This window comes from Moesziomyces antarcticus (genome assembly GCF_000747765.1).
Source record: "Moesziomyces antarcticus DNA, scaffold: scaffold_v10010, strain JCM 10317, whole genome shotgun sequence".
NCBI classification, from domain to species: domain Eukaryota; kingdom Fungi; phylum Basidiomycota; class Ustilaginomycetes; order Ustilaginales; family Ustilaginaceae; genus Moesziomyces; species Moesziomyces antarcticus.
Window position 1 is genome coordinate 151,044 of NW_014639000.1, and position 17,676 is coordinate 168,719.

The 17,676-nt window shown below is 61.4% G+C and overlaps 6 protein-coding genes and 1 non-coding gene across 7 annotated transcripts; 5 read left to right on the top strand and 2 right to left on the bottom strand.

The window, feature by feature from the left end:
- Positions 1-856: 856 nt before the first annotated feature.
- Positions 857-2,533, top strand: PAN0_010c3978 (uncharacterized protein; the record flags this gene model as incomplete). Its single annotated transcript, XM_014800434.1, has 1 exon — positions 857-2,533. The coding sequence occupies one exon, from the start codon at positions 857-859 to the stop codon at positions 2,531-2,533; it is 1,677 nt and encodes a 558-aa protein (XP_014655920.1).
- A 411-nt stretch (positions 2,534-2,944) lies between these two features.
- PAN0_010c3979 (F-box WD repeat containing protein lin-23) lies at positions 2,945-6,734 on the top strand (the record flags this gene model as incomplete). Its single annotated transcript, XM_014800435.1, has 2 exons — positions 2,945-5,628; positions 5,849-6,734. 2 exons carry the CDS (start codon positions 2,945-2,947, stop codon positions 6,732-6,734), a joined length of 3,570 nt encoding a protein of 1,189 aa, XP_014655921.1.
- Positions 6,735-6,742: 8 nt separating this feature from the next.
- Positions 6,743-8,271, bottom strand: PAN0_010d3980 (quinone oxidoreductase; the record flags this gene model as incomplete). Its single annotated transcript, XM_014800436.1, has 3 exons — positions 6,743-6,875; positions 6,944-7,426; positions 7,487-8,271. 3 exons carry the CDS (start codon positions 8,269-8,271, stop codon positions 6,743-6,745), a joined length of 1,401 nt encoding a protein of 466 aa, XP_014655922.1.
- Positions 8,272-9,316: 1,045 nt separating this feature from the next.
- Positions 9,317-10,648, top strand: PAN0_010c3981 (FMNH2-dependent monooxygenase; the record flags this gene model as incomplete). Its single annotated transcript, XM_014800437.1, has 1 exon — positions 9,317-10,648. One exon carries the CDS (start codon positions 9,317-9,319, stop codon positions 10,646-10,648), a length of 1,332 nt encoding a protein of 443 aa, XP_014655923.1.
- A 240-nt stretch (positions 10,649-10,888) lies between these two features.
- PAN0_010d3982 (uncharacterized protein) lies at positions 10,889-11,737 on the bottom strand (the record flags this gene model as incomplete). Its single annotated transcript, XM_014800438.1, has 1 exon — positions 10,889-11,737. The coding sequence occupies one exon, from the start codon at positions 11,735-11,737 to the stop codon at positions 10,889-10,891; it is 849 nt and encodes a 282-aa protein (XP_014655924.1).
- A 586-nt stretch (positions 11,738-12,323) lies between these two features.
- On the top strand, positions 12,324-16,715 carry PAN0_010c3983 (uncharacterized protein; the record flags this gene model as incomplete). The annotated part of the gene is made up of 1 exon (XM_014800439.1): positions 12,324-16,715. One exon carries the CDS (start codon positions 12,324-12,326, stop codon positions 16,713-16,715), a length of 4,392 nt encoding a protein of 1,463 aa, XP_014655925.1.
- Positions 16,716-17,442: 727 nt separating this feature from the next.
- PAN0_t010c0002 lies at positions 17,443-17,544 on the top strand. The gene is made up of 2 exons: positions 17,443-17,478; positions 17,510-17,544. It is a non-coding gene; the product is annotated as a tRNA-Gly (tRNA).
- The last annotated feature ends 132 nt before the right edge of the window (positions 17,545-17,676 follow it).

A 17,676-nucleotide genomic window follows, 5' to 3' on the forward strand; every position in this document is an offset into this window, starting at 1 on the left:
GTGGGTTGCAATCGCTGCAGGTGCCAAAGACGCCATGCGTTGCGCTGCGAGAGGGCGGCAGGTCGGCGCGTCGACTCGGCGTGCGTTGGATGGCCAGCAGGGCGACGCTGCAGCTCGAAACGCAGCTCGAAATGCAGCTCCAATGCAGCTCCAATGCATGAGCGCGAACCCACGCTGTCAGGCCGATTCAATTTGGCACGCCGCGAGCCGCTTCACGCTTTACAGTGACTTGGCTGCTGCGCTCCTCTGCTGGCTCCCCTCGGCTCTGTCGCTCTGTCTCTCTGTCTCTTTGTCTCTCTCATGCCCGCGCTTCGGCCCTTCTTGGGCGTCTCGCTGTTGCAATTTTGGGCGGCTTCCACACCACCATCATCCCCTGCCTTCTTCTTCCTTCACTCCACCTTCACTCCACCATCGCACTCCTCATCCCGCGCAGCTTCGGCTCCCATCCACTTTGTCTCGGATTGCATCTTCCTCCCTGCCCCCGGTTTTCCAGTTCGCTCCTTGTTTCGGCAGTGCCCACATTCGTTTGAAGCCCGTATTGCATCCACAGATCGCTGGACGTCCCAAATACTACATCGACTCCAAAGCATACGCAGCCAGCAGCCCGCCCAGCATACCCACAATAGCGTGCTTTTCTTGTCCTGCTTTCGAATCGATCCTCTTGCTAGGAGTAGCTCAGATCCTCGCGCATCCGCCCTGCCACTGCGCGCCATTTGCTCAGTCTATATCGCGAGCAGCCGTCCGCCAACGCACTGTCCCCCCTTTGCAACGCCAAATCTGCAGTAAGCCGTCCGACACGCGCGATCCATAGACGGCACAGGCACATCCTGGAGCTCCACGCCGTCTCTCCTCCACAATGGCGTTCCACGACGACATGCCAAAAGGCTTCGTAAAGCATGTTGTCCGTCGCGCCAACCTCGCTGCCAGGGCCACCGCGTCCGCCACACAGTCGCTCGCCAGCGGCGCCACCAAGTCCGGCTCCGCAGACCCAAAAAAGACCTCCTCCATTGCAGAGCAGACTTCGAGTCTCGAGGCGCCTGTGGTCGCCATCATCCTCGGTGGATTCCTAGGCACCTTCCTCCTCTTTGTCCTCATCGGCATCACCTGCAAGTTCGTCAACCGCCCACGCGCCGATCCACGCCCACAGCACCACTCAAAAGGCATGTTCCAGCCTTCCGCAGCTGGCTACGGCTCCGCCGCTGCCACGCTCGGCGCCAACTACCGCGGCAACGAATCGATGCACGACGTCTCCAATCCAAAAGCTGGCCTTCTCGACTCGGCCCAGCCCATGGGCAGAGGTGGGCGTTACGACGAAGGCGACAGCTCGCTCGGCAGCTCCAATGGCTACGGCAACGGCGCGCCCGGTCCCAACGGCGGCTTTGGCATGATCCCCAGCAATAGCGCAGGCAGCTTCAGTGGAGACGACTCGCATCGCTTCGGCGCTCCTAGGAACGGCCATGCCCGCGGCGCCAGCAGCGGTATCGAGCTGCCCGGTCCCGCCGCCTCCGCTGCATTCCGCCGCAACGTCAGCGGCTCCCATCCTCCACTCCACGCCGCGGCCGACGATTCCTACGACGCGCCCCACTCGGCCAACGCTCTCATCCCCGCATCATCCGTACTGCCAGACGGCTCCGGATTCACGCCCGGCCAGATCTTTGACCACAACGCCATCAACGGCGGCGCACCGTCCGAAATGCGCGAGGCCCGCAACAGCTATCTTGGAGGACCGCCCGCCGGAGTCTTGCCCCGACGCGGCAGCCTGGCGCAGCACAATCCGCAGCAGAGGTCGTTTGCACGCGGGCCACCACCAGCCACGTCCAAGAATCGACGCTCGCGCTACGGCCAACCGCATCTCGGCTCTTCCAACGATACCGCCGCATCACGACGCAGTCGCATCGACAGTATCGGTCCAGGCACCTATAGGAAATCCATGTTCCTGCAGCAGGATCAAGACGCCATGCCGGGCAGCGAGTACGCAGGTGGGTCCAACATGCGCCGCACCACGTCCAACAACACGGACCGAGCCGGTGCCGGCGCGTCAAGGCAGCTGCGCCGGGTGGACAGCGTAGGCAAGGGCGACGCGCGCAGGACAAGCAGGTTCCAGGCCAACAATCGCACGAGCCGCATGCACTCGATCATGATGGCCGATGACCACGACGCACTCTCGCCCACCAGCCCCACCAGTCCCACCGGATACAGGGACGGCCTGCCGCCCACCGGCGGCGACTACCTGTCTGCGGCGGAGGGTATGGGGTGGAGTGGCGGCAGGAGGTCGCCGTACAGCGGCAGCTCCAACGGCCCCACGAGTCCGTTGGGGCCGTTGGGCCCGCACGATCCCATGCCGCAGCAGCCAGGCGGCGGTGTGCGCATGATGCCCTACGGCGCTGGATTCGGCGCACCCATGCCCAGGCCAGCCATGGCCACCACCCAGATGTCGTCGCCCAGCTCGTTTGCACCCGCAGCACCACTCGGCGCAGGATTGGGCCGCGGCATGGAAGCCAGCTCACATGCTGCTGCAAGACAGATCTTGTAGTCCCATTGACGGTTCTGTAATCGGGCGCGCTGTTCGTCGCAATGCATCTTTTGTCACCGCGAATGCCGACTGCATATTGTGTGCGGGTCGGGGAAAATGAGGGTGTTTTTGTGAAATGGAAACGATGTGAGTGGGTGGGAATTTTGGGCTGACCCCACATGCCGAGATCTGAGCAACATGCGCTTCCCACCGTCTCCCCACCACTCGGCGCAGCAACAGCCACACACACCAGCTTGGCACGCTTCAGACATAGTCAACAGCGCTTCGACTTGGCGGCAACTCGGATACCGTGGCGTCTTATATTCGGTCGCCACCTCGCCACCCCGCCCACATTGTACGACACCTCTCGCGGGCATCGCACCATGGCGGCAGTCTAACCGCCACCACTTGCTCAGGAAGTGCTCTCGGACCATGTCACGCGCTGCGTCTCCCGTCGACGATGCGGTGGAGCTGCTGCGCTCGCCTGCGCCCAACGAGGCTGCGCTGATCGCCGACGATGCGGTCGCTTCTGGTTGCTACCGCCGCGCATCGCTCAGTCCGGCCGACTCGCTTCGCAGCGTCACCGCCACCTCGCCGCTCAGTTCACCTGCCGACGAGACCGAACCGCACAGAGGCGGACGCAGGAACCTCTTACGCTCGGGAACTAGTGGGTCTATCACTCCTCTATCCGCCACTAGCCCAGATCCATCCCCCAGTCCCACTGCTTCCATGGACACACCTGCACCAACCCCCCATGCTGCAGCTTCTGCGACCAACCGCCGTGCTACGGAGGCCTCGACATCGTCGCGCACCGATGCGCTCTTGGTCGTGGCAACGCCGGCGGAAGAGATGTTTCGCTCGCCGTCGCAGCAGAGCGCCGCTTCGGACGCAGATGGATACTTTACCGCACGGCCAGGCTCCCCCTCCGATGCAGCTGATCTTTTCGCGCTCGCACGGACAAGGAGTGCGTTGAGGCGCGAGCGCGTCTCGTGGAGCGGGCGTTCATACGCCACGTGCTCTTCCTCAATCCACCCGGACCCCATTGACGCCGACCTCGCAGCAGCATCAGCAACGCTCACGCTCGACGATGAGGCGTGCTACGTGGATGCAGACCCGCTCTCGCCCACCGACAAGGCCGCACTCGCCCGTCGCGCTGGCGTCGACTTTCTCTCGCATCTTCCGCCTGAGCTCGCGCTGTGCATCCTATTCATGCTCGATTCGCACGTGGATCTGCTCGCTGCGGCGGGGGTGTCGAAGCGCTGGCGCGCGATTGCGATGGATCAGGCCGTCTGGCGCAGCTTGTTCTTCAGCCGGCCGGGGTGGGCGATTCGCGAAGATGCACCCATGGTGTTGCAGCACCAGGCGGAGCTCAAGCGGATCGAGGCGCATGCTAGACGCACCGCAGCGCGCGAAGAGGCAGAACGCCCACGCAGGCTACAGGAACAGCGCAAAGCCGCATCGACGTCCAGCCCCTACCTCGACAGACTCGCCGCACTCAAGAGCTGGCGAGAGACACTGCACATTCCGTCGTTCCCGCTGGCGGGCCTCAGCCTCGGCACCACCGAAGAATCCAGCAGGAGGCGCGGCGAGGCGGTTTCGCCCAGCAGTGTGGCAGCACCTATGAGTCCGTTGCGCTCGCCCACGGCCGCAACAGGAAGGTTTGGGCTGTTCCTTAGTCCCGCAAGGCCGGCGCCTTCGACTCCGGCGGGCGCAAGGCGCGCACAGGAAGCCGCTGCCAGCTCGTACTTTGCACACGATGCGCCCATGTCCCGCCAACCCAGCGCGAACTCCACTGCCGCGGGGACGGATGCAAACAGCTCACGACGCCACTCGCTCGACTCGAACTTCGCCGAAGTCGCCGAGGCCGAGGAGTTCTTTGCGGCGTCGCTCAACTGGACGCGGCTGTATCGCGATCGGCACGTGCTGGAGCAGCGTTGGTTGCGCGGTCACGAGCCGTCGCGCACCGATGCGACGGTCGACTCTACAGCGCGAGTCACAAAGATGTTTGAGCCGAGTAAGCGGTTCCTGCGCGGCCACCAGGACTCGGTGTACTGCATCCGCCAGGACGACGGCGTTGGCACAGGCACGGCCGGCAAGCTCGTCTCGGGCTCGAGAGACCGCACGATCCGGGTGTGGGACGTCGAGAGCGGGGCGTGTAAGCATGTGCTGCAGGGCCATACGGCGTCAGTGCTGTCGCTGCAGTACGACGATGCGATCCTCGTGTCGGTCAGCTCGGACGCCCAGGTGTTCGTGTGGGACTTTGCAGCCATCCTCGCCACGCCACCCGCACCCCCCACCACCGAGACGGAGGTCGAGGCGCTGGTGCACGACAAGCGCGATCGGCTCCACTGCGTGCTGCGCGACCACACATCCGCCGTGCTCGACGTCGTGTTTAGCACAGACTGGATCGTGACCGGATCGAAAGACACCACGGTGCGCGTATGGCGTCGCTGCGATGTAGTTGCGCACGAACAGGCGCCCGTGGCGTATCGAAAGTTCTCGCACACGGGACCGGTGAATGCGGTGGATCTGCAGGGGAACCGTGTGGTGTCGGCGTCCGGAGAGGGTTCGATGTTCCTGTGGGATCTCGAGTCGGGCGACAAACTGCATACGTTCAGCGGACATACCAAGGGGCTGGCGTGCATCGTGTTCAAGGGAACCACGCTCGTCAGTGGGTCGAACGACCAGACGATCAGGGTGTGGGATACGCTGAGTGGTGCGTGTACGCATGTGCTCGGCGAACACCACATGCTCGTTCGTACTGTTGCGTACTGTCCGATCCGCAACCTCGTCGTCTCGGGCGGCTACGACCGCATGATCAAGCTCTGGCACATTGGCCACCCATCCTCCCGCTCTGAGCCATCGAACGCCGACCACCCGCGAGAGGAGATCTCGGCACATGCTCAAGACGGCACGGAAGATGCGCAAGAGGCAGAGCAGAGCGAGTCGCGGCCGAGTGCGGCGGCGCTGGGCACGTGTTTGAGAGACTTGCGATGTCATCGTGCGCGCATCTTTGACGTCGACTTCAACACGACACGCATCGTGTCGGCGAGCGAGGACCATCTCATCTGCATCACGCATTTTGGCGGCAAGGGCATCGACGCCTCGCTCTTCGCGTAGCCGTCGCAATCGACACATTCCCCTATCTATGCTTTGGTTGTGTGTGCAAGCTTTGTCGTGTGGCAGTCTGCATTGAGGATCAGTGGAGGCGGGAGAAAATGCGGTACGAATGTTAAGCTGATCGCGCACAGTCCGTGCCGTCACGCAGGCATTTCTTCTCGGCGCAAGACAATCCAGCTTGCAGCCGGACCATCATCGTTTCTCGAGTTCTTACAGGCGCAACATGTCGATGGACTCGCTTCCCTCGGAGCTGTCTCGATCAGCTACGGTGTCCTGCTCGTCGGCGGGGGCTTCACCGCTGACGCCTTTGCAGCGTCAGGAGATCGTTTCGGCCGCACAGACGTTCGTGCAGCGTGCATTTGCCGCGCACGATCCGTCGCACGACTTCCACCACATCCACCGCGTGCGCCTGCTCGCACTCGCCCTCACGCGCTCACCCGAACTTCCCACCCTCGACATGCTCGTCGTCGAGCTCGGGGCGCTGTTCCACGACCTGACCGACGCCAAGTACACCTCCTCCTCCTCCACGCCCTCTTCGGTGCTAGCTCCATTCTGGTCATCACTCCGCGTCCGTCCCAGCCCCGAGCAAATTGCGCTGGTCGAAAAGATCGTGGGCAACGTATCGTGGAGCAAAGACGTTCGGCGTCGGGCGCAGGCGGTGGAGCATCTGAGTGCCGCCGACCTGGCGCTGCGCGAGTGGCTAGAGTCGTGCAGAGAGTTCTGGTGTGTCTCGGACGCCGACCGTCTTGATTCGATCGGCAGTATTGGGGTTATGCGATGTGCAGCGTACAGCGCCAAATGCAATCGTCCGCTGTATGTGCCCCCCAACAATGCGCAGATGGACCCGAAACCCCCGGCGGAGCAGGCAGAGGGGTATAACGGTTCCGCCATCGCGCACTTTTACGAGAAACTGCTCAACATCAAGGACGACCGACTCTACACCCAAGCAGCACGTATCGAGGCAGAGCGAAGACAAACAGCGATGAGGAGCTTTATGCAGGAACTCGATCTCGAGTGGATGGTCGCGGCTCAGGGAGCCGAACTCGCCACGCTGGAACAGCAACAGCGCGACCAAGAGACCGCATCACTAGATTCGCAATGATACACGCGCTACACGCCGTTCCAACCGAGCTCCGTGCGCACTCCGAGGTGTGTGACGTCCGCAGCGGGCGTGTCGTCGATGCACACCACAAGTTTGTGCGCCCGCGGCGCCTTGCCCTCCCTGAGCATCTCGAGACCCGTCCTGCCCACACACGCAAAGAACATCAGCTTCTCACTCTCCGTTCGCCTTGGTTGGGGGGCGCAACATACCTGATGCCAGCGAGACCGTCGGGAAGCACATGCGGCCGACACGGCTGTAGCTTCCTCGCCTCTAGCAGGCTTGTGAGATACTCGAGGACGTGTGCGGCGAATACGCCGTCGGGATGGTAGAAGGTGGTGGAAAACGAGATGCGGTGCACCGTCACACCCTCCGCTGTAGCCTTGGGATTCCCAGCCAGTGCGATCAGCTGTGCCGGCGTGCCGGCGTGGGAGAGGGCGCGCAGACATACGTCGGCCGTGGAGGAGGAGACGCAGTCCATGGCATAGCGCAACTTGCCTCCTCGCGCCGAGAGCTCGGCGGAGATGTTGTCGAGGATCGCCGATGTGGGTTGATGGCGGTCGACGCATACGCTCACGCCGAGAGAGCGAAGGTACTCAAAGTTGTCCTGCGATGCGACGGCCACTACGCGCACACCGCTTGCGCGCGCCAGCTGCGCAGCATACAACCCCGTCACCGCACCCCCACCGTAGATCCTGAACACCAAAACGTCAGCCGTCGTCTTCTCGCATATGTCGAGGGGGGAGGGGACTTACAAGATCCAATCATCGTCGCTGATGTGGAGCGAGTCCAGCTGGTCCTCCAACCCCTTATTTACGGGGTTGCATCGCAGCTTGAAGAACGCAAACAGTGCAACAGCAGCGGTGACGAGTCCCGTTCCAAGCGTAGCCGCCTCCTGGTCCGGGATATGGTCTGGGAGTTTGGCGAGCGTCTGCGTATTGTGCACCGAGAAGCGCTGGTAGCCGCCGGCGCGCATGTGTCTGGAATCGGCACACGTCCAGACGCGATCGCCCACCTTCCACCCCGCGGCGTTGTTCTGCGGAGGCTGGACGATCTCTGCGGCGATATCGCGGCCGAGAATCCAGGGAAAAGCGGGAATGCCAAAGTTGTACGAGACCGATTTCCAGTCGACCGGATTGAGGCCCACGGCGATATTGCGCACCACGGCCTCGTCGGCACCTGCGGTGGGGAGGCGGTGCGCAGAAAGCTCGAACGACAAACTCCACCCCTGCGAGCACGAACGCACGAGCAGCGCCTCACTCTCCTCGCCCTCCACCGGCTCCCCCGGCGTCGAGGGAGATGAAGAKGAGGAGGAGCAGGAGGATGGTCGCAGAGGCGGAGATGAGTCCGTGTCGATCCACCCAGCTCCGAGGCATACGTCGTGCGTCGAGGGTGAGAGGAGGAGCAGTGCTGCTGCCCGCTCTGCGGGGGTGTGGATAGGGTACAGAGAGGTGAGATCCGTGTCCGAATGCTTGGAGTGCATACTGCCCGCAAAGGGCGAGCGCACCAGCTCTGCATCGATGATCTCGAGCGCCGCCATGTCGATAAAGATGGTGGCTACAACCAAAGCGGATGTTGATCGTGCAAGAAGGATCGAGAGGTGGAGCAAAGAATCGCTCGGCAGTCACAAGCGGCGAACGGATCTCTATCCCTCCCCGACTTGAGCATACGACCGACCCAGTGGACCGTATTTTGCCGTCGACTTTTTCACGCTAGCAGCTCGCCGTGACATCAGTAAGCTTTCCTTCCCACACGGCGGTGGGGCCAGTGGCACGCTGCTCTCTGAGGGGGGCACAGATGCGATCGCGTGACAGCCCCGTAGCCGTGTGAATTGGAGCCCGATACGCAAAGAGTTGCAGAGCATGTCTGATTCTGCGCTTGAGTGTGGGGTGCGTGATTGCGGAAGCGAGCGGATGGACGGGGTGCGGATTGTGGATTGCGGAGCGCCGAGGGTGGATGGCGAGCGAGCACGTCAGCGCGGCTTCGGCTGTCAGAAAAGTGCCCAAATGCGCGCGCGCGCCCGTTGGGTTCGGCGCTAAAACGTGCGCTCGCCCAGATCTCGCCGCCATCTCACGCCATCCGACTCGACGCTAAGGAATGACGCTCGCCCTTCCCCGTCGCCATTGTACCATCGCATCGCGCTGCCCCATCAACACAGTGGCAGAGCGCGAACAGTGTCGGATCGCGCGAGTGGGTCTCTGCCAGCACTGTCCAGGCACGAGATGCCCAAATCGCGGCTCATCACCCCCGTGGCAAGCCCTGGCACGCGGCACCAGGCGGCTCATGCGGATCAATGGTGCACTGCAATCTTCTGAGATTGACCCTGATTGTGGACGTGGTGCCAATGGATAGAGCTTGCAAGCAAACGGTGCAGGTTGCCCCGAGCGCATGTGTCCGGGCGAAGGACCCCTTACCGCCCAAACGAGTCCCCTTGCGAGATCTTGCCAGGGGGTATATATCGGCGCCAAATCTCGTCTGTCCATCGCTGTTGCGACTCGTGATTGCTACAACTGCCCCCTGAGAGACAGTACTCGACCACCTCATCTCATACAGCTCCCCCCGCCAACTCCGCTTCGACAGACACCATGGCTCCGACCGCAACCGTAGCTTCGGGCGACACCAACGCAGCACCGGCTGCTGTCAAGGGCGCCTCTCGCATCCAGCCCGACCCCGAGGTGGTGCAGTACCCCAAGTTCGACAAGGATCCCGTGACGCCCGAGGAGGTCTTCGCGCGAGCTGCTCAAGTGTCCGAGCTGCTGCACGAGGACGAGGCGATCCGCGACCGCGGCAACGTCGTGCCCTACCGCCAAGTGCAGCTGCTCAAGGATGCGGGTCTGGTGACCATCCTTGGGCCCAAGTCCGCGGGTGGTGCGGGCCTGACGTGGAAGGAGGCGTACGAGGTGATCCGCATCATTGCACGCGGCGATGGCTCGCTCGGCCAGCTGATCGGCTACCACTATCTGTGGTCGTGGGCCGGTGCACTGGTGGGAACCGACGAGCAGCGAACCCGGTTCGAGGAGTGGATCACCAAGAACAAGTACTTTGTCGGCGGTGCGGTCAATCCTCGCGATGCCGATCTCAAGGTTCAACAGGACCCCAACGATGCCGACAAGCTCGTGTTCAATGGCAAAAAGACCTTCTCGACCGGAAGCAAGATTTCGGACGTGACGATTCTCGAGGGCTCGCTTCCCGAAGGTGGTCACGTCTTTGCGGCTGTGCTTAGCAAGCAGGCTGGGATCGTGTATGGCGATGAGTGGGTCGACACGCTCGGCATGCGCGGTACGCAGAGTGGTGGTATCAGCATCACCAATGTCGTCGTGTCGTGGTCGGATGCGCTCGGCTTTGTCAACAAACAGTTCCAGCCGATCGGAGCGTACAACACGCTCAACCTGCCCCAGATCCAGCTGGTCTTTACCTCGTTCTACCTGGGTATTGCCGAGGGAGCACTCGCGAGGGCTGCGGCCTACACCAAGGCCAACACGCGCGGATGGCCATACCAGCCCCAACCCGTCGCACGCGGCACCGACGAGGCCTACATCCAGATCGGCTACGGCGATCTGCAGGCCAAACTCTGGGCCACCGCCTCGTTCATCGAAGTCGTCTTTGCCGAGGCCTCGGCCATCCTTCACACGGCTCCGCGCCAGCAGGTCACCGAAGAGCAGCGCGCCAAGTTCGCCGTGCGCGTCGCTGCCGCCAAGATCAACGCCGTCGATGTAGGATTGGCCGTCACCAGCCAGATCTACGAGCTTACCGGCGCAAGGGCCGTCGCGGGCAAGTATGGCTTCGATGTTGCCTTTAGGGATCTCAGGACGCACTCGCTCCACGACCCCATCGCACACAAGCGCGCAGAGGTAGGCCGCTTCGCCCTCCACGGCCCCGGCAAGGACGGATGGCCCACCCCGACCTGGTACACCTAGGTGCCCTGCGTCCGTAGCTCAGCCTCTTTACTCGCTCCCGGTGATGATTCGATGCTTCGTATGCCGAAATGAAAAAGTATCGTATGCTTGACTTCGAGGCTGAAAGATGTCGTGTGGCGGAAATGATTAGAATACAGAGTTGCAGCGTGGATGATGGGGGAGCGCCGATGCGGCTGGCAGCGGAAGGCGAGCGGGTATAGTGATGCAAGTGGCTGTGGAGGTGCCGAGCGGACGTGAGCATCATGCCTTCTTCTTGGCCCTCTTGTCCGCGTAGGCAGTCTTGGCCTTCTTCGCTGGGCTAGCATTCTCGCCCTTCTTCTCCGGACTGGCGTCGGTGCCGGTCTTCTTCGCTTGGCTCGTGGACTTGAGGTCCTTCTTCTCCTTCTTGTCTGCCTTCTTCTTCAGCCTGCGCTTGTGCGCCGCCTCCTTCTTCATCTTTCGGAACTCGGCGGCCTTCTTCTTCTTGGCGAGCTTGCTCTTGCTGGGAGGAGCATCGGCGAGTTTCTGCTTGGCAAGAGCATCCTGCTCGGTCTTCCAGGCGTCCATCTGGTCGACGGCGTCCCTCGCATCGAGGTTCTTGCGCTGGCCTTCCGAGAGCTGCTCCTGGACGAAGCTCTGGAAGCGCTCGAAGCGGCGCTTGTGGCCCTTGCCCTCCAGATGCTCGGCGACCAGATGGGGCGTCTTGAGCACAGCAGCCTCGCAGACGATGCAGCGCGATGCGAGCACGCCGTGCTTCTTCTCGCCTTCGGTGGGAACGTAGATCGGGTCTTGCATCGCCTCGCGAATGGAGACCTGCACAGCGGCTGCCTCTGCTTTCGCCGCGTCGGCCGCGTCGGCCTCGTCGTCCTCTACGCGCTTTCGCTTCGAACCAGCCTTCAGTTTGGCCTCTTCACCTGAAGCTTCCCCTTCAGAGTCTTCGCTGCCATCCTTTTCGTCGTCTTCTTCCTCGCTGTCGTCGTCTTCGCCTTCGGAGCTGGAGGACTCGTCGATGAGCTTGTCGACGCCAATGGCGGTGTCGTCACCGGTGGCGAGCTTGAGCTCGTCCACGTCGCCCTTCCTTCCGGTGGCCTTGGCCACGCGCTTGAACATGTTTGGCAGTGGCGTTAAGTGAGGAAAGAGAAGGGAGGAAGCGAATGTGGTTTGCCAGCGAGAGGAGCGCCAGGCTTTTTGCAAGAAATCAAGAAAAAGTGCGCCTCCAACCCAAAAATTCCAGCCGCCCTTCGAGCCGACTTCCGTGCCCGCTGACCTGGTGAGCATCGGGCTGGCCATGGGAATATCGGGCGATGCCAACTGTGCTCCACCCGAACCAAAAGGGTTCGCTCGGATGCACGCACGGATGCAATGCACGTCCAATTTTGTGCTCTCGGCTGCTTTCAACTCCCGAATGGTAAAGGTGGTTGGGCTGTGCTTTCTCTCTCACACTCCTTCACTCACTCTCTCCCCACACACAGCACAGCAATCCGAGCCGCTCCGCTTTGACCAGGCTAGCCAAAGCCAAGGCGTAGTCCATCGACTGCAGCCTATCCTACCTTCATCCCATGACATCCACAGGATCTCGTTGCAAAGGCCCCTCATGTCTGCTCACGAACAGCATGCCACCCCACACGATCGCACAGCACATCACTCGGTCCGATCATGGCTTCGCTCGCTCCTGCACAGGCCTTTCGACCCCACAATGGACGTGATCTCCCCGTCATCATCGCAAACGGCGTCGATCGTCCCTCCTGGCCCGCCGGGCACAAGCGGTGCCGATATGATCTCGTTTCACCACACAATGGAGGACCACGATCAAGCGCGCTTCCTACCACCACCTAGATCTTTCAGCGGTGGATCCAGCACCGGCTCTCTGTCATACGATGCTGCGGCAAGGAGGACGACCACACAGCCCATCGCGACCCCGAGACTCGGTGCAGCTCGCTCGGCACAGACCCTCTCACCACCTCCATCCACCGGATCCCCTCCCGAACCAAGCACCTCCCCTCCGAGGAGCTCTGGTATTGCTCGGACCCTCTCAGTCGGCGTGGCTTCTCTCACTGACCGCTTGCATCATCAGAGGCGTGCTAGCGAGACCTACCGCAGGATGCGCTCGGGCAGCAACGCCGCCGAGACCGACGCCCACCATCCGCCTCCCTCCCTCTCTCGAAGTATATCCAAGACAGTCCTACCCACGGCCCCCTTGGTCGCATCACCTCCACCTCTCACCGAGGCAGAGGAAGCGTCTTTCCTTCCGTTGGCATCCACCTCCTCGCGGTTGTCGTCCAACGGAGAGCAACCCAATTTTCGAGTACCTTCTGACGCAGCAACCGGATCTGGCGACAATGCATCCGGGCCTACGGAACCTCAGGCCTCTCCCGACCCGCTCGAAGTGCATCCTTCTATATCTCGAGATTCCTCTCAACTCTCTGGGCATTCCGATCCGGTATCACCAGCGAATCCCGCTTCATCCTCTGTGGATCCATCGAGCGAACTGCTCCTCCCCGAGGGCGAAAAGATGCTCAAGGTCACGCACAAAAAGGTCAAGCCTCGCATCTTCAAGCTCGATCCAGATCGTGGTCAGATCCTCTGGGAGTCCAAGAAGAACAATCGCGTCAACCTCGAGTCCATCCGCGAGGTCCGCTTCGGGCCCTCGGCTGCCTCTTACAGGACCTCCCTCAACATCTCCTCGGCGCACGAACCTCGCTGGGTGACCATCATCTATCAGAACGGCGGCATCTACAAGGCACTGCACCTCATCGCCCTCTCTGATGCGTCGCTCGCAAGATGGCGTACCAGCCTCCTCCATCTTCAGTCTCTGCGCAGGGAGCTGATCGGTGCCGTTGGATCGTCCGCCAGCATCGAACATCGTCGCCATCTGTGGATGCGGCACCACTGGAAGGATGCCGATCAGTCCAACGACGAGAAGCTCTCGATCGACGAAGTCATGCAGCTCTGCCGCAGGCTCGGCATCGAGTCCAACAAGACGCATCTTCGCCGCTGCTTCAACCTCGCAGACTGGCGCAATCGTGGCTACCTCGACTTTCACGACTTTCAGCACTTTGTCTCTCTGCTCAAGCAACGCGCAGACGTGCAGAGCATCTTTGCTGCATGGGCCGACGTCCCGCTCGATCGTGGCCAGAGTGCAGCGACCGAATCAGCAGCCCCAAACCCCGGTCAAGCTGGCGCTGCGGAGCTTTCAGGTTCCGTTCAGAGGCCAGACTCGACGAATGCCCAGCGAACGCCATCAGAGGCAACACTTGCCGTTTCTGTCAACAACGCCACGCTGGCAGCAGGACCTGAGCCGTGTCGCACACGAGCCATCTCCATCGAAGCCTTTCGCCGCTTCGTCCGCGATGAGCAGGGCAATCGACACTTTAGCGATAATCAGATCGACGACCTCTTTCGTCGACATTGCAACAGCCGCCTCTCGGCGTCGCTACCCCCGGACGCGCCGCTCGAAAGGGCCCAGATGGACTACGACGGCTTCCTCGACTTCCTCTCGTCCTCGGACAACCCACCCTTGGTCGATCAGCTTCCTCTCTTCGCAACCATGACGGCAGAGCCCGAAGCGTCGTGTTCGACGCGCAAGCTCCTGGCATCACCCTCGGCTGATGCGGCGCTGCAGGCCGACTCGACGCAGGCTCAGCAAGGAACACCTGCACAGCAGCAGCAGACGCCTTCCCGTGCCTTTGCTGATACAACAGAAGAGCTTATCGCTGCAGGCGCCTGCGACTCGACCGCCAACACTCGCAAAGTGGCCGCGCATCTTCGCAAATCGACGGTGCACCACGACATGACTCGGCCACTCAGCGAGTACTACATCAGCTCGAGTCACAACACGTATTTAGTGGGCGGTCAGTGGAAGGGTGACAGCACCGTAGAAGGATACATCCGCGCCCTGCTGCAAGGAGCCCGCAGTGTAGAGCTGGACTGCTGGGATGGTCCCAACAACGTGCCTCAGATCACGCACGGCCGCACGCTCACGAGCCGCGTCCCGTTCCAAGATGTGATCACGGCGATCGCGCGATATGCCTTTGTCACCTCGCCCTACCCGCTCATCCTCAGCCTCGAGGTCCATGCAGATCCGCCCCAGCAAGATGTCATGACTCGTATTCTGAAGGACACTCTGGGCGATATGCTTTTGACACAGCCCGTGGGCTCTCGATCCCTGCCAGGAGCCGAGGACGAGCTGCCATCACCGGAAGAGCTCAAATTCAAGGTGCTTGTCAAGGCCAAGAACATCTCGCTTGCCGAGAGCCAGCGCATCCTCCACGACAAGAGGCAGGCAGGTATGCTGGGCTCGTCAGGACAGCGGAAGGACGAGCCGAACGTCGTACCCGCCACTGTCCTGGAGCCCTCGACGTCGGCAACGGACACGACCACAACGACGGACTCGGAGATCGAATCACGGCTTCTGAGCGCCAAGCAGCTCGTGCGTCGGGTGACTCGGCGTGCGCATCGTGGTGACAAGCCGGCCGCCAATCCGGCTCCTCGACGCTCGAGCGAGGGCCTCGATCCGCTCGAGGTCGAGCGAGACTCTCGGGAAGAATTCGGTCGGGGCAGCAGCAAACATGGCAAAAAGATGATGTCGGCGGCGCTCGCATCCTTGCTCATCTATACGATCGGCGTCAAGTGCCGAGGCTTCAACAAAAAGGAGTCGTATGCCACGCAGCACATGGTCTCGCTCTCGGAAAAGACGGCGCTCAAGCTGATCCGCGATCCGATTTCAAACGAGGCGCTCGTCAAGCACAATCGCACGCATCTCACCCGCATCTATCCGTCCATGACGAGCTTTGCGCGGCTCCACGCGAGTCGTAACTTTGTCCCGCTCGACATGTGGGCGACCGGCTGTCAGCTGGTGGCGCTCAACTGGCAGACGACCGATCTCGGATTCGAGCTGAACCAAGCCATGTTCGGCCGCAATGGCCGATGTGGTTACGTGCTCAAGCCCGTGGCACTGCGCGTCAAGGACAAGACCAAGTCGGTCGCGGGCAAGGCGCTGCGCTTCTCGCTGGACCTCAGCATCGTCTCGGCGCAGCAGCTGCCGAAGAAGAGCAGGTCGGGCAAGGAAAGAGACAAGGACAGGGACAAGGCAAACACATCGGAAGGGCGGGATCCGATCGATCCGTTTGTTGTCGTGTCGCTGCTGGCGCCCGACTGCTGGGGCAAGCAGCCGAGGGGCTTGCTGCAGAAGTCGGCTGTGCGTAGAGTCGCAAAGTCTGCATCTCAGCAAGTCGACGGGCAGAGGCAGGACAGTGGCGCCACAGCGAGCTTGACACAGAGCAGCTCGGAGAAAGTAGACACCAGGGCTGCCATCCAAGAGAATGGCCATCACGATGCGAGCGCAAGTGCTGGACAATTAGACGGCAAAGCGCAGCTCGAGTCCAAGGGATCATGTTGGCAGGGGCTCGACGTCGCAGCCTCCACGAACGAGTCTGAGCGCCGAGCAAGCCTGAGCAGCGTCTGGCATACGAGTAGTTTGGCACCCGCCCAGCTGCTCAGGACGCCGACGGTGCGGAGCAACGGCTTCAGCCCCGAATGGCACACGGACATGAGTCTGCTCATCGACGTGCCGGCGAGCGCGAATGCCGAAGTGATGGCCCTCGTCGAAGCTGCCCAGGCTTCGGCAGCTAGCATTCCGCTCGATCATGCCGAGCTGGACCGCATAAGCCGCGGGCTTCTTGACCTGTGCTTTGTGCGCTTCGAGATCTTTGACGACGATCTCGAAGGCGAAGACAGCCGCGATCCCGCACCAGCACCCCCTTCCACAGCGCCAGCGGACTCGACGAGCCCACCGATCGATGCGACGGCGAAGCTAGCGCTGGACACCGCAGCTGATGGTAGCAAGACCGGCTCAGGAGCACGTGGCGGACCCGGAAGCGAGAGCTCCGTGGCATCTTCCACCAGCTCCATCGACGCCGACAGCGTGGCAGCATACGCCGTGAGCGTAGGCGCTCTCCAGCAAGGATACCGCCATCTGCCACTGTACGACCACCAGCTCTCGCAGTTCCTCTTTTCCACCCTCTTTGTGCGCTCCCGTCTGCGCCTCGTCGGCGTCGTCGATGCAACACCACCCCCGAAGAATCAGTAGACCAGCAGCATCGTTTGATTTTTTCTGGATTTTAGCAACCTGCATTTTTTTTCTGCGCACAGTAACAGCATTTCGATTTTCATGTTTAACCCGCCAGTCAAAGACATAGATCTGTCCGCAACCAGAACGGAAGCGCCGAGGACTGTGGCAATGGCTCGACGACTGATAGAGCACCGGCAGCATCACTGTGAGTCTGGAAGCACTCGGCAAGAGTGCCAACTTTCGTAGGACCCATCTTCTATTCTGCCGGACAAAAAGCAAGATCAGCCCGTAGATTTCGACGTATGCGAGAAATTCGTCGCCCCTACTGCAAATGACCATCCCTCATCCGTCAGAAACGGTGGTGTCTTGAGTGCGCATTCACCGTTAGTCCGTCAACCAAGCTGCGTACCACCAGCTTTGAACTGATCAAGCTTTCGGCCTGGAATCATGATGTAGCTGAAAGACAAGCTTTCGCTTTCTTGATGGAGTTTTGGTGGAGTTTTCTTGGCCGGTAGTGGTTTCGGCGAAGCTCACCTCTAGGCTCAACACGTTTGAAGCTGGAAGCTGATACCACCAAGCACGCAGGGATCACTTGACACCATCTCATAGGCAGCAAACCAACTTGCATAGCGTCGTCGTCGGCAGTAGGGTCATGCATTTTCTCAAGCGCCTCGAATCCCCTGATCTTTTGCAGCTTTACAAACGACCTAATGAAAACCTTGGTTTGGCAGGCAAACATGAACCGGCATTGATAGTGTAGGGGTATCATGAGTCGTTGCCACTCATCGCCTTCCTGAGGCGTGACTACCGATTCGACTCGACCGGGGTTCGAGTCCCCGTCAATGCATTCTTTTTTGCTCTTTTTGGCTGCACTGTTGGCTCGGGGTCGGAGCGGGAATTTTGCGATCCAGTCGAGGGAGAGTGGTGACGCGCGCGTGTTGTGGGTGTGCCGAGTTGCATGCATGGCCTGCGTTGTTGA